General features: G+C 39.8%; 1 protein-coding gene across 1 annotated transcript; it reads left to right on the top strand.

The window, feature by feature from the left end:
* Nucleotides 1–46: 46 nt before the first annotated feature.
* Nucleotides 47–15,388, top strand: LOC121880002 (zinc finger protein Xfin-like; the record flags this gene model as incomplete). The annotated part of the gene is given in 7 exon segments (XM_042386897.1): nt 47–1,674; nt 1,877–1,964; nt 2,570–2,756; nt 3,187–3,341; nt 4,063–4,341; nt 5,279–5,317; nt 6,357–15,388. Coding segments are annotated over 7 exon segments (6,395 nt in total), but the record flags the coding sequence as incomplete, so codon positions are not given.
* Nucleotides 15,389–15,592: the final 204 nt, after the last annotated feature.

Genomic DNA, 15,592 nt, shown 5'->3' with positions numbered 1-15,592 from the left:
TTATTAGTTCTGTAAAAACTGATGATAACAATAATATTGTTTGCAGGTGTTAATGGAGTCACATCTCACCACCTGGTGGAGGCTGATGATGACGGTGTTGGCGTGGTGGACACGATGGACGGAGAAAACGACACACTCAAGGTCACCTCCATGATGACCCACGATGGTGCACACTCCATAGATCATACAAGTCTACAGGATGAGGTACATTATGTCACAACAGATGAGTCAGGGCACGCGGTCACCGTGGTGTACCCCCAGTCTGCTCTGCCCTTACTCAGAACATCAGATGGAAGTCTGGTCAATTTTGTGGAGCTTCCCGGAGTGCACGGCGAGCTGGGGTTGGATCAAGGGGAGTTGGGAGGTGAAGCGGGCATGGTGCTGCAACAAGACTTCACCGGAGAAGGACCCATCACCGTCGTGACCGCAGACGATACCGGAGAACAGCTCGCCCTGCTGGACCAGCAACACGGCCACTCTGGGGTGACCATGACCGGCGGCGAGGGAGGTCAGTCCATCACTTATTTAACGGCCGCGGAGGATACGGCGGACGGGTCTCCGTCGGCCATCTTGGGGGAACAGTTAATACAGATCCCGGCAAGTGACCAGTCTGGGTCGACACACACCATAACTCTGCCGCTCTCTTTCCTGAACGACGGCACCGGGGTCTCCATACTACAGGGCCTCGGCCACCTACAGTTACCACTGGTGGGAGAGACCGGCGGAGACTCCATTACGTTAACCTCGCCGGTGGACTCGGATAACATTGCTTCGGTCGGCGGCGCAGATGTGTCCCACAGTCGGGTACTTTCTGTGCTTCAGTCCTCAGCTGTGCCTACCACTGCCAGTGGGACATTTAGTGTTATAACTTCTCAGTCCACCATTCAGAATGACCACAATGAACTATCATCTGCTTCACAAATTCATGTTCCAATCTCAACATCCAGGCCTCATAATTCCTCAAGTACAAAACCATTTGTGTTTAAGACGAGCAGCCACGTGTCGGGGAAGCAGAACTCTAGTCACCAGCCCCGTAAACTGATCGGCTCCGGTCCGCTGGCTATATCGGCACAGGGTTTTGTGCAGAAGATTGGAAACCGGATGGTAACTGTCCTGCCCCGACCAGAAGACTTAAAAAAGTTAAGGGAAAGTAAATCTTTAATTCTCAGCATCAAAGGTTCCGGCGACTCCGATGCGTACGGGTCAAAAAGTTCTCGGGCCAGAAAGGTTCCGGTGCCCGTACGACCACATCAGCGTTATGGAAGGAGAGGCAGAGGAGGAGGACGTGGCAGACCTCCCTCTGTCTCTAGGGCAGAGGTTAAAGTAGATAAGGAACAGATTGCCAAAACTGTTTCACTGTTAAAGAAGGAAGTTCCAGGGGACTCCATACTGCTGGCTGAGACATCAGGAGACCATCACTTGGATGGCTTTATCAAGCTGGAGGACTCGACAAGTGAGGGCATCGTGGTGGACATGACACTGCCTGGTGGTTCACCAGCATCAGCTGTCCTGGTCAAGGGTCCACCAGAAGATGAGGAGTTTATTCTGTCAAATATAGATCCACCAACTCCAGTTATGTCTCGCCGTGGACGGCGTAAAAAGAGAGGTCGTGGCCGCCCAAGAGGGACTTATGTCATATCATCTTCGGGAAGGAGACCTGGAAGGCCCAAAAAGGTATACACTGTATATATATTTTTTATTTTCTCTGTAAATGTAACGGTTTAGTGTTAGTAGTTGGAGTTTACAGTATTTACAATTTACATTAAACCATAGTATGATAGGAGTTCTTAATGTAACAAGAAACATAAGCCAGTATGAGTGTGTGAGAGAATATGATATTTACAGCAGTGATAATATAATGATTGTGACCACACAGGTGGAGACCCTGCTCGAGGGGCCCCACGGCGCTCGTATGATTCACACCGGACCCGACACTAGACTGGACGGAGAACTGGATCACCAAGGTCTGTTAAGCTCTACAAACTTAATTGGTCATTTAGTTTTATCAGTAATTGCAACTTCCTTATTAAATTGAAATGTAACATTCTCAAAGACACATTATATGGCTTGTGAATAGAGGGTTTTTGTATGAATATTTTCAAATATTTCCATCAACATTTATTGACAATGAACCAGAATTTGAAGTGTAAGGTTTCCATCATCTTTATATTTAAATGATTATCAAAGCCACTGACGGACTTGACCAGCTTGTGTTCGTAACTGAAGAATTTTTGGCCAGTGTTGTTTACAGTTCGCTGGTATTTACACAAAACAACGCTACAGTGCCACCTGGTAACCATATGATATGTCCCATGAATGCACTTAACCCACATTAGGGAGTACTGGCACCATTTACTGTTCACAATATTACTCTGAATCAAGAATTGTTCTAGCGACTGGGCACTAATTTAAAAAGGTACTTATTAGAAAGACTGGTCTTAAAATGCACTAAACAAAGTCTTGCTAAATGAAAGCAAGTTAAACAAGGGATAACCTGTATAACTAAATGACACTTACTGAACATGAATAAAATTGGCTGTGATCATTTAGCAACTTTTAACATTTGCAGAGAACGAACTAGTAGAAACAGTTCCGACAATAGAGTTGGCAGGTGAGGAGGGCAGTGATGGACTGCAGGAGTTGAGGGTGTTAGAGATGGGCGCCCTGAAGCAGGAGCCAATAGATATTGAAATAAAGAAAGAGGAGGAAGTAGATCCCAACAGGAGGAAACTACCTCCCAGACGAAGAGGAGCGAGGTAAACGAGCATGATTCTTTCATATTAATACATAGTTACTTACTGTGGCACTTTTGTTATGTTCAGCTAATGGCCACTTACATGCGCGGTCAGGCTTGTTATCCCCTGATGCCCGTGTAAAGACTACCACTCGGGTCCAGGGCTTCGACGTATGTGTATCTTGCCATGAGAAACGGATGAGATGTTATGTGTTTGAACCCTCTGGTAGGCAATCATAATGTTTTGTTAAATTTTACTATAGATATTTTCTTTACCAAGTGTTTTCCCCTACAGCTGTGAGTGTTAATGAAACATGAATGTAAAGTTATTGTTGAATGTCACATTTTCATAGGATCTGATAACAATGATAATGGTTTTTCATTTTTGTTTCTAAAACGTCTCCTCAAATAGTTTTAATAAGTCAGGATTAAAAATTATTTTATAATTACAGGTATGAGAAAATGATCCAGGCCTTAAAGAAGAGAGAGAATGATGATGATGACTTCTCCATGGGTGAGGAGGAAGACATCTCCCCAGACTACCTCACGTACCGCCGCCCACCACCACCACCCAAAACAAGAGGGACATCTGGACCAGGCAAAAGAGGTATTGTACTGTAACTTGGGTTTTTTATACCTCGGGAACAAACGGTCAACCCTTAACTTTAACCTGGAGATGACGCCTTTATTTACAGTACTTTGAACTGACCTAAGCCACTGGTGTTTTGTTCATATATATCCTTCCACACCTTTCTTCTCTGTACAGTATCTCTAAATCACTTCTTTATTTATTTCTCTACCTCTTTCATCTATTTCTTTTTGTGATTCATAAGTTACTTGCACTATTTTAAGATGATATACTGTATACTGTAAGGGATCTGGTGTTCTTGCTATGCTAAAAAAGTTACTGAAGAATTGTAGTTACTGCCATTAACTTTTCATTCAAGTGAGATTGCTGTTAGCCTCATCCTGTAATAGAAGAAAACCTACATCTATAAAAAGAAATAGAGCTAATTCTCTTCTTCCAGTAATATAACACAGGAACATAATTTCAATCTTGTGTTCGCTTGATAATGGTGATGGTGTGAAAAAAATAAAATAAAAAGAAATTAATTGAAGAACAAATATATTCTGTATGGTGTTCAGTTGAGTTACTTGAGATTTAGAATGACATGGTAGATTTATTCCTGAATACTTATGTAATTACTGTACAGTACTTTACTGTATTATTTAACCTTTTTGTCATTATTCCTTCTAACTGATAAAGAATTATTACTTTGTACAAAAATTTAAATTGTCACAGTATTTATATACAATTTTGGTAACAGGGCGACCAAGGAAGCACTGGCCGCCTCCACCCGTGATAAAGGTGGAGCCAGGCACTGAGCAGCACTTACTGGGAGGACCACTAGATGCCTCCCACATGACACAAGTTACTGCCAGGGACTTGGTCACCAGCATGACAGAGGGAGACTTAACAGAAGCAGAGAAGCACAACCTGCTCATCACATTCCAGAGGCCAGAAACGGGAGAAGTGGTCATCACAATGTTACCACCTCCTCCTGCAGCTCAGCAGCAAGATGACTTCCAAGACCACACTACTACTGGTCAGCCAACTGTCTCACTTGTCTCTTCTCTCTATTTGTGTATATACAGTATAGCTTAAGATATTGGTGTCCCACTTTCTTACATCTCTTTAGTCAGCACATTTATATTAGTAACTATTTCTTGGCTGGACATTACACAATAGCAATAGAATTAGCCAAAATTGAATCGGCTTTCATAACATTTTGTCATTCTGTGAGTAATAGTACTGTACCTGATATCACACCATAGAGGCAGCTGTAGAATATTTTCCTGATGCCTCAAGTTTTCTTTATATCAATTCATTCTATTATTACATTACCCTGAGAGTCTTCTTTTGCCCAAAAATTAGTTCCATCAGTACATCTTCTTCTTGACATCTGTGTCCCCAATCCTTTTCAGTTCAATTAATCTGTTACTTCAGATGTTCTCATGTTTCTTCATTTCTTCTCTCCAAAATCCTTTTCCATTCTTGGAAAATTGGCTGAAGTTCTTGTTGTCTATATACTGTACTGTGTGTTATTCTCATTTTTCCACCTGTGTGGATGATCTTAGAGATTACTTTACTCGATCAGTCTCATCATTATTCCCACTCAAACAGATGCTAAGGGAGAGGAGTATACAACACTCACCCAATCATCTGTCTCTCCATCCTTCCATAATACATTACCTTCTTTAAGATAACTTGAGCTCCCATTTTCTGAGTACAAATACAAGGATTAAAGCCCTACTGATCTTGAAGTCCAAAGTCAAGGTCACTTGTGGTAACTGTTTGGCTTATAGTTACACTTACTCTTCTCTCTGTCACTGTCAAATGTCTGGATAGTTATCACCACCTGTGTTCTTCATACTCTGCAGTAATTAGTGCTGCCCTGCTGAGAAGAAAATTTGGGGGTTAATTTATTTTCTCTAAATGTTATACAGTATGTGTTTGTGTTCACCTTTATTCTCCTCCTGCAGAAGGTACTCAGACAGAAGAGGACATTGAGCTTCCAACTGGTAAGATTATATTTTGTATATTGTATTTTTTAATCTGTCTCGAGTAAATATATTTACATAATATACCTATGTGTTATTTGAAGCAACATAATTTAAAGGCATTAACTGTAATTGTAATGGATTTTGTACCTTATCAATACCTTTAGAACATGGAACAGGTACAGTGTAGTTACTGTATTATCTTATTTAACACTGCCTGACAGCTAGCCCAGGTTTTGTATGTTTTGGTGACAGATTAATTTTAAAATTCATTTCATTAATGAAATTCCGAGAACAAAGTTGTTCCTCTCCAGATACGAATCTCAAGTGAAGTTAGTCTTATTTTTTTCTCCATTTACACGATGCCTCAGATCTCAGTATTGGCTCATATGTTCACACTTGACAAGGTGCTTCAAGCAATATTGTTTTGTTTATATTTACCTTTTATCTTTTATCCTTACCCCAGATAATGGGTTTCATGGGTCTAAACCTGTATTTTTTATCCTTTATTCTAATCCTTATTGATGCCTTGTTAACACTGTAACTCTGTACTGTAAGTCTCCTTCATATGTGTTTCCTAACATCATACACTGTCTAATGTTTTGTATATGATTAATTTTTATTGCTAATAAGTTACAGTTTCTTCATAAATAAGTTAACCAGACCAACACATCCTCTTCTGACATGTATAATGTATATGTTATAGACACTCTGAAAAAGTTGTGCTTCCTGGTGTCTTAAGTTTATGAAGGTCATACACATCTCCATTCCTCTTACTTATTTTTTTTTTATTCATCTTGGTTTAATTTTTTCTTTGAGGGGGATAATGTGAAAGTAGATTCTAATTGATAGGATAGTTAAGTTTGTGAAAAAGTGTATCAGAATACTGGTGTGACCTTGGAGAGAACAGGTGGTGGGAAAGGGAACACCCTCTTTGTTTGAACTTTTCCTTAATTCTCTTTCCACTGATGTCACAGAGCAGCTGGTGTGCTTGGTTGCTACTAAATGAATGCATACAGTATATAAAGCTTTCATTAATCTGTGTAAACTTATATTTCAGATGATGGTAATGTAGACTGCCACAAGTGTGAAGAATGTGGGGACGTCATCCAGTTTAAACGTGATTATATTCGTCATCTTCGTCAGAAACACGATCTTCGACCGTTTGAGTGTAACCAGTGTGGCAAGACTTGTACGTCTCACACTGCACTGGAGGCTCATCACAGAGTGCACGGCCTAGAGAGGCCGCACCGTTGTGATTACTGCGGCAAAGGTTTTGTTGACCCCTCCCATCTCAAGACCCACATACTCACTCACACAGGAGAGAGACCACATAGGTGTCATCACTGTTTAAAAGCATTTGCTCAGGCATCACAACTGAAGAAACACTTGGCCATTCATGAAGACAGTCACCAGTTCAAGTGCTCAGTGTGTAGTCGCACTTTTGCTCACCGAGACACACTCTACACTCACATGAAGACACATACTTCAAATCGACCATTTATTTGTGACATTTGTAGTTTAGGTTTTGTTACCAGTAGTGGCCTCAACCGCCACAGGAAAGTTCACAAGAGATCTAGCAATCCTGTTGAAGGACTTGACAATGAGCTTAAGTGCACTGTGTGCCAGGCCAACTTCACCTATAAAAGAACTTTGACAAAACACATGTCCACTGTACATGGGGATGGCATTCTTGTCAAAGAGGAAAATGAATCTGTTGTAAAATCATTCCCAAGTGAAGTGTCCATTGTTGAACAGCTTCAAGAACAGCTTAATGAAGGATATGCTCCAAAAACCTCAGAATTATATGATGAACCTAAGCAATCAGAGACACTTGAGAGTAAGTTTCCTGTTAATCCATTCAAGTGTGGTATTTGTGAGGAATCCTTCACAGACGTTGATGTGTTGTGCGATCACTACACTAACTCCCACACTGGTGATCAGGAAGTGTACTGTGATGTGTGTAGTGTAGGTTGTGCTACAGATCAACAATTGGAGCAGCATAAACAACTCCATCTTTTTGAAGAACAACAGTCAATGATACACACAATACCAACTGAGGAATTTCCATTTGTGTGTCCTGTATGTGGAAAGAGCTTCAGAAAACATCAGGAGTTTGTACGGCATCACAGAGCCCACACGCACGAAAAGAGTTACAAATGTGAACTTTGTGGTGCTGGTTTTCCATTAAAGTCTGCCTTAGATAAGCATGTTTTAGTTCACACTGGAGAACGGCCATTTAAGTGTGACATTTGCTTAAAGAGTTTTCGACAGAGTGCAGCCCTGGTCAGACACAAGTTATGGACTCACAGACTTAAAAATCAGAACAAGTGTGAGTTGTGTGGTAAAACTTTCTTCACTCCAGCCCTTCTTAGTTATCACCTCGACAGCCACGGAGATGCCGGCCAGTCGGTGAAATCTCGCCTGGCAGAGACGTCGGAAACTGAGGAGCAACAGCTGTTAGAACAGTGCCACAGCGTAAAACAAGAGAACAGAGGCGGCGGAGAAGTGTACGGAGATGCCAGAGGAGACGGTCAACACGGTTGTGAATACTGTGGTAAGAACTTCTCATCTTACGTCTTGCTCCTCACACACAAACTAACACACAAACTGTCGGCGTCGTACAAGTGTGACGTGTGTCACCGTACATTCCGTGAGAAGAGGTACCTGCAGAAGCATAAACTGACCCATAAAGGAGTCAAGAGTTGGAAGTGTGACATTTGCAAGAAAGCTTTTGCCACAAAGCTGACCTTAATTAGGCACTCCCACGTGCACTTGCGTGAAGCTCTCCGTCCAGGCCCCGAGTTGCCTTTTATTCCCGAAGAAGGCGAGGACGGAGGGGAGATAATAACCGGCAGTACACTTCCTGCAGTTCTCAAGTGCGATGAATGCGGCATAGATTTTGCGCACAAGAGTCACTTTGTCCGCCACAAACTCTTACACTCGGGTACTCCGCTTTTGAAGTGTGGGTTGTGTAATAAGTTGTTTGTGCACAAGAGTGATATCATTCGACACAAGGTCATGCATTCCTTCATGTTTACGTGCGATGTTTGTGGACGAAACTTCCACAAACGATCACTATTTATCATGCACAAGAAGAAGCACATTGATGACAAACCATTCAAGTGTGAGTGTGGCAAAAGCTTTTCTACAAGCGGTAATTACAATACTCATAAACGAATTCACAGCGGTGAGAAACCATATAAGTGCGATATGTGTGATTACAGATGCTCACAGAGCGGCCGTCTGTTAAAGCATAAGAGAATGCACAGTGGAGAAAAACCATACCAATGTGAAACTTGTGGCAAATATTTTGCTAATTATGAATCTGTCAAAATACACATGAGAATTCATACTGGAGAAAGACCATTTAAGTGTGGTAACTGTGGGAAGACCTTCATAAATAATGGCAGCCTTAATCTGCATATGCGGGACCATATTCGTGAAGAGATGTTTAAATGTGATGTTTGCAACCACAAATTTAGGCGAGAACATCATCTAGAAAAACATCGACAGTTTCATCACTTTCAACAACAATATCAGAATGCTGTCATGGGCCTTGAGACAGACGGTAGTGTTGAAGCTCATCTCTACATGTGTGAGGTGTGCGGAAGAGTGTTTGATAAGAAGAAATACCTTTACACGCATCACAATGTCCATTCACGTCAACGCAACTTTCCGTGTACTTATTGCGGAAAGCAATTGGCATCCAGACTTGCCCTCAAGAATCATCATTTAATTCACACAGGAGAAATGCCCTTCAAGTGTAGTCAGTGTGATAAAGAATTCCGTAGCTCTTCCAACCTGAAGCGTCACGAGCGCTCGCATCCCGTCCAGGACGTAAATGCTCTAAGGTGTGACGAGTGCGACGAGAGTTTTTATAGTCCAGAACTTCTGAACCAACATAAAGCGAGTCATATGCAAGGCATGATGATGATGAATCCAGGAGTAGAAAGTGTAACAACAGCAGACAACTCTCACCACTTGTATGTGTTTGAGACTGTGGGAGAAGTGGGTGAGGCTATGGACTCCACTCAACAGCTCTTAGTTGACAATAGTCAACAGCAGTTTTTGGTAGATGGCTCTCAGCCTCTCTTAGTGTTCCCAGAAGCAGCCAATACACCATATTCTGAGCTTACAGAGGCACCGGACCCAGAGCAAGAAGAAGCCGAAGTGGAACACGTGCCGCCGCCCGAGGTGATAATGGTGCACGAGAAGATGGACGAGCGGGAGGAGGAGGAGGAGAGGGTTGTGGAAAAGCCTTTTAGATGTGATGATTGTGGTAAATCTTTTGCTAAGAAACAGTATTTGACAAAACACAAATACAGGCACAGAGAAGTTAAGCCGCATGCCTGTGATGTGTGCGGGAAGCGTTTTGCTCAGAAGTTTGAAGTTGCCGTTCACAAAATCAAACACACGGGAGAACGTCCCCACAAGTGTGACGTTTGTCACAAGCCTTTCCGGAGTAAAGTTAATCTTCTTAATCACAAGATGCGTCACACGGGAGAGTACCCCTTCCTGTGTTCAGTGTGCAGCAAGGGCTTCTCTACACAGCTGCAGCTTGAACGACATGTCACACTCCATACTGGGTCACACCCATATAAGTGTTCTATATGTCAGAGAGGCTACACCCAGCGAACCACTCTAATAAAACATTTGGCCAAGGCTCACGACATATTGGATGTGTCTCAGATTGAGGCAATGGACTCTTTAGAAAATGTAGAGGCTGTTGAGAACATGGAGAGCATGGAAGAAGTGGAGGGGGTCGAAAAATCCATGTTTTCTAATGTCCATGAAACTGCCATGGAGGTAAACGAACAGGCCACAGTGGAGGAGGATGAACACACTGCCATAACCATGGATACTGATATACTGGCACACGGAGAGCAACAAGCAGCTTATTCTGTGGTGGAGGTTCACCCAGACTACCTGAAGGACTACTTGATGGCTGGACCACAGGTAGTAGCCACTCATGACATGGATCCCAAGCTCCTGCAGTCTATCTTGCAACAAGTACGCAACAGCCAAGATGAAACAGACGGTCAGGCTGTAGTTCATGTTAATGCTATTGATGGTTAAAATCTTTCTGAGGTTTGACAATATAGTCCGACATATCTCTGTACAAAGTGTAGCAATGTAGCAATCTTATATTCTCATCTGAATTATGTGTTGGGGTTGTGAAATGACCTACTTTCTTTTATATGTATTGTATATACTGTTTTATAGTCGTCTTGTTTAACCAGATATATTTCACGAATGATTATTTGAAATCCTTGTCACAAAGAAAACTTGTCTCATGAGGCAAGAGTTATAGTACCTGTACATATACTGTATATAAACATTACATTGGTACTGTACTAGCTTAAAATTGCAGATGAGTACTTTCACCAGGGATAAGTAATGAATATACTGTATTTGCCCAATGTTGATATTATAGTATTGTTGATTCTCTCTTTTTGGTTTCTCAGTTTACAGAATAACTAGAAATGTAGGAAATATTTGGCGGTAGTTTTCTTTGCAAGAAGATGTGGAACTTTTGTGAAAATTGTTATTCCTGTGAGACTGAGTGAGAGTCAGTGGATCTTGGGTTGTTCTCTCTCTCCCTGACGTGTGCGTGCGTGCATTCTTTACGAGTTGTAGGACACTCATGAAGTGAGAGTGGTGTTATTTGCTGTGAGAATGATGAACTTTACCATGTATGACAGTACATATAACCTTCCATCTAAACTATTCCCATTTTGGACACCCTTAACAACTCATACTGGTAAGCTCACTGCCAATTTATTTTTTTATTTTTTAAGCATTTACTATAATCAGATTTCATATATTGCAATAATTTATAGGTGAAAACGTATGGCATTGATTCATTTACCAGCCAATACTCGATAAACATTAGTAAATTAAATAGATGCCAAAAAAATAATGATTATGAACCTAAGATACCGTATGAGGTCATTATCAGGTCGATGTACTGTGCTTTGATTACTGTGTCACATTAGTTACTGTACTGTACACCTGGAGATAATTGCCACTACCCGCCTCCTCAACACCCCATCCAGCATATTTCCCCTGATGATTAAACACCTTAATGCTACCTGGGTGTTGAGGTTAGATTAGGTTATATATTGTGATGTATTGTTAAGATAGGTTAGACTATTAGGTTATGGTGTTAAGTTTGCTCATGTTTGGCTAGATTAGGTTAGAATATATGTTATGTTATATCATGTTATGTTAGGGTAGGTTAGACTATTAGGTTATGTTGTTAAGTTTGCTCATGTTTGGCTAGATTAGGTTAGAATATATGTTATGTTATATCATGTTATTTTAGGGTAGGTTAGGCTTGGTTAAGTTAATTTTAGGGTGATTAAGCTTAAAGTGAAATAAGCTAGAAGGCTAATCTTCACATGGTCCCATCTGTCAACTGGAAAAATACTCAAATGTCATGGAGAGTTGTAACTGTTGTCCAGAAACCTTGTTAAAAAGTCTTATAAGTTGTCGTCATGTCATAAGTTTGTTTTAGAGGAAATACTGCAGTGTAAGTTTTAAGAATGTGACTTGTTAAGTTTTGGTAATTATTGAAAGATATGGTTTACTTGCTCTGCATTGTTATGTTAATCTTGTTTCTATTTATCTGTAATATAATAATGTTTAGTCAGTTTTGTGTAGGAACATTGTTATTGATGATTGATATTATTTATTATTTCTGTAACACTGTTTTTGGTTTAACACGGCTATTTATTAATATTTTATTGGTCGGACTGCTAGTTAAAATTGACAATACAGTATTAATGGCATACAATATTGTACTGTACTCTTTAAAAATGCAATACCCTGTACATTGTGTTTTGTTTTGGATACAACATACATAAAGGTTTACTGTGCTGTACCCTTCTTTGTAATCTTCAGTTCCTCCTCTTGTTTTGTGGTCTTGGGTGATGTTGTGTCCTTCTGCGGAAAATAACAGATTATGTAGTTATTTATTTATCAGCCCCTCCTGTGATTTTGTGTAGTGAGACTTTAAACAATCTGTCTTATTGTTGCCTTTAAGAGATGACTTCTTGTGGTGTTAGTGTGGTCCTTTATTAATCTACTACTGTAATGATGATATTGGGCACATGTGTCAAACTTTTATACTGTATATGGCTAATGTAGTTTATGAAGATGTATTTATGACTTGACACTTTCCACTGGGTCTCTCGAGAAGTGCTTTCACTCTTTTCAGTGACAGGACTCGGGGAACTGTATAACATTAGTGGATGGGATGGTCATAGAGTTGGTCCATTTATTCATTGTTTGTTTTAAAGGTGATACTAACAAGCAGTAGTGTGCCATTTGCCAGTTCCTGTGACAAAACTTACTCTTCTGTAACTCTGTGATAAAATTTTATTATTTTGATGCTGTGGTTATTAACTATAGAGGTCCAGGAATCTGAATTAATGTCAGTCTTGTATTATACTGTAGTATGTTGACTTCCCCTTCTGTGGCAGTGTATCTCATTAGCATGTAGAGCACTTTCAGATCACTACCTCCTATGCTCCAACTGGCATTAGTTATTGTAGTCAGCAAGCATTTTATTCCCATGCCCACATCTTAGTGACTTAACAACCCCACTTCCTCCAAATGGGGAGTGGAGGTCAGCTGGAACTAATGGGGTGGTCCTGGAAACCATCCAAACTGACAAAGTAGATGTATTGCCCACTGTTGTGTCATCCCTACTTGCCAGGCCTCCTGCTCTCTTATTGTGAGGCAGTTACTTCTAGTCTCCCTTTTCTTTATTGTTAACTGTTGCAATAGGGAAGCAGAATAACAGTAAGATGAATCTCCCAGCCACTATTGGTGAGTAAATTACTTCAGTCAACAAGCTGTAAACTTAGTTATTAAATTATCTTCAAAATTAACCCTTCATTTTCCAGGTCATTTCAAAAGAGTACCAGTACATGAAAGATATAATATGTATAGATATACTTAGTATGTTCAGTATATGACCCAGGTGCATCATTGGAGGATGGTCAGGACGATAGATAAATACGTACAATACTCGTAAACAAAAATACCCTGCAGGTGGAATTCTTTCTGGAACTTTAGTACAGTACAGTATGTGACTGAATCTTGTAGATACTGAGGTTTGTGAACTGAGACAACAGTGCATCTTTATTTTTACTTTTAGGACTAGATTTATCAAGAACTTTGGTGCTGTATAAAAGATCAGTGAGTGCAAATTAACTCAGTCTGCCAGTTTTTTCTGTTGACCAGTGATATATAGTTCTTAAGGTTTCTGATGTAATGGATCCTGCAAAAGGAATTACAATATAATTACTGTACACTGGACATAGGAATTTTGTGTAGAGTGTGACACTACCGGTGAAGGACAAGTTGCTGATACATTCACAAGGATTACTTGCATTGTACTTTATCATTATTAATTTTCATTATATAGTCAATTTAAAAAAATAGGGCACCATTATCACGGTAACACTAAGAGGTTCAACACTTAAGACACGAGTTCAATCCCGTGTCCAGAAAGTGTTAGAGGGATACTGTCAACAAAAGCAGAAAATAAATTCATTTTTACCACTATATTTGCAAATATTTCAGGAAACTGCCATTATAAAACTCTGAACTCACATGTACAGATAGTAACTAATTTATAAAATCCCAATTACTGTACAGTACTTTGGTCTATCATGTATCCAGCGGTCAGCTTCTACTCAATAATCAAAGATCAGCATCATTGATATTTTGTGTAAGACCTCTTGAGAACCTCCCTGTAGATCATGTATTGATGCTTCTCTTGTGACAGTTGTTAACATTAAGAGAGCAGTGTCAGGTGTGTCTTAGCTGTTAACATAGTTCACAAAGTGCTATTCAGTAACCGTGGCCTCATAAGATTGGAGAATCAATATTTTTTGTGGCATTTGGTGATCCAGTAGTGTCAAGGACTCAAACCCAGTTCATCTATCTCTCCCAGTGGTCACCATAGAGCCAATTGAGCTTTAATATTTGGGACTGGATGAAGCTGCCCATCTTTCCCAGAATCTGCCACTATACATAGCTTTTAAAATCTCGGTACAGGCCATAGCTTTTGCACAGGAAAGTGCCTACATATTCTGCATGTCTCTCTCTCTTTAGTACTGGTAATTCTTCTCCAGTCAGTGCTAATTATTGTTGGATGTCAAATAATAATGCCTGAACCATTTCATGAGAATTTTGTATTGGTCCTCAGTACAGTACAGTATGTCTTATGTACTGGGCATTAGTAGCAACAGATATTAAAGCTATTATTATTACTATTATTATTATAACTATTAGCTTTTTTAAAACTTATCAGCTTACTAGCCATTTGAGTGGTTGGTTTATTCTTTGTTGGATTAGTATGCCACATTTATATTGTCAAAGAACATTACATTATCAATCTATTAATAAAGTAACTGTGTGAGGTAAGATACTTTTATTGTATAACAAATGGAAGGTATGAAGTAATTACATATTTTGTTTTTAATATATACAGTTGGAGAGAAAATTTTCTGGATATTTTTTGGTAGTACAATAGAGAGCATGTGTCTGGCATCTCCTTGATACAGTAGTTATATAGGTAAGGAGATTGAGATGCAGTACTATGCCCACATTTTCTTTATGCAGTACTACAGGGGTTTATATTTATTTTCTATTGGTTATTTTAACATACTATAGTAATTTATAATGAAAAGCAACATCATCATCTACAAATCAATCACATGTACAGTACAATAATTATATTACCCATAAGTAAATGCCAGATACTGTACAGTACAAGTGTATTGCCAAAAGTGTTATGGAATTTTGGTTGCAACTGTACAGCTCAGATATATATCAGTAGAGATACAAGTATATAAATTATTAGGATGAAGCAGGGAACTTGTGTCAACTAAATTGTCCGGTATTTTGTAAAGCTCAATAAATAGTCAAAATGTATGTAACGTTCAGAATTACATAGTATTGTAAAATCTTTTGAAATTTACGACTCTTCAAATACTGTATTCTAATACTGTACAGTATTTACCACGATGTATTCCATGATGAATTATTCTGAAATAAATATATTTTTTGAAGATTTGTAGTACAGTGATATCCCCGTTAGCTAGAACAATTGGTGCAGAGCACTTATGGGAATGAGAGATTTCCGGATAACGAGACGACTCTCTCAAAGCCCGAAAAAATCCCTCATCCCCGGAATTTCCAGAAAATGCACCTGATTTTCATCTCTCAAACCAAGATAAAAACTCCCCCATACCCAGAATTTTCCGGGTAGCGGGATAA

The sequence above is a fragment of the Homarus americanus genome, unplaced genomic scaffold (genome assembly GCF_018991925.1).
Source record: "Homarus americanus isolate GMGI-L3 unplaced genomic scaffold, GMGI_Hamer_2.0 scaffold30108, whole genome shotgun sequence".
Taxonomy (NCBI): Eukaryota; Metazoa; Arthropoda; class Malacostraca; order Decapoda; family Nephropidae; genus Homarus; species Homarus americanus.
Note: the sequence above shows the minus strand (reverse complement) of the source record. Positions and strands in the feature narration are given on the sequence as shown.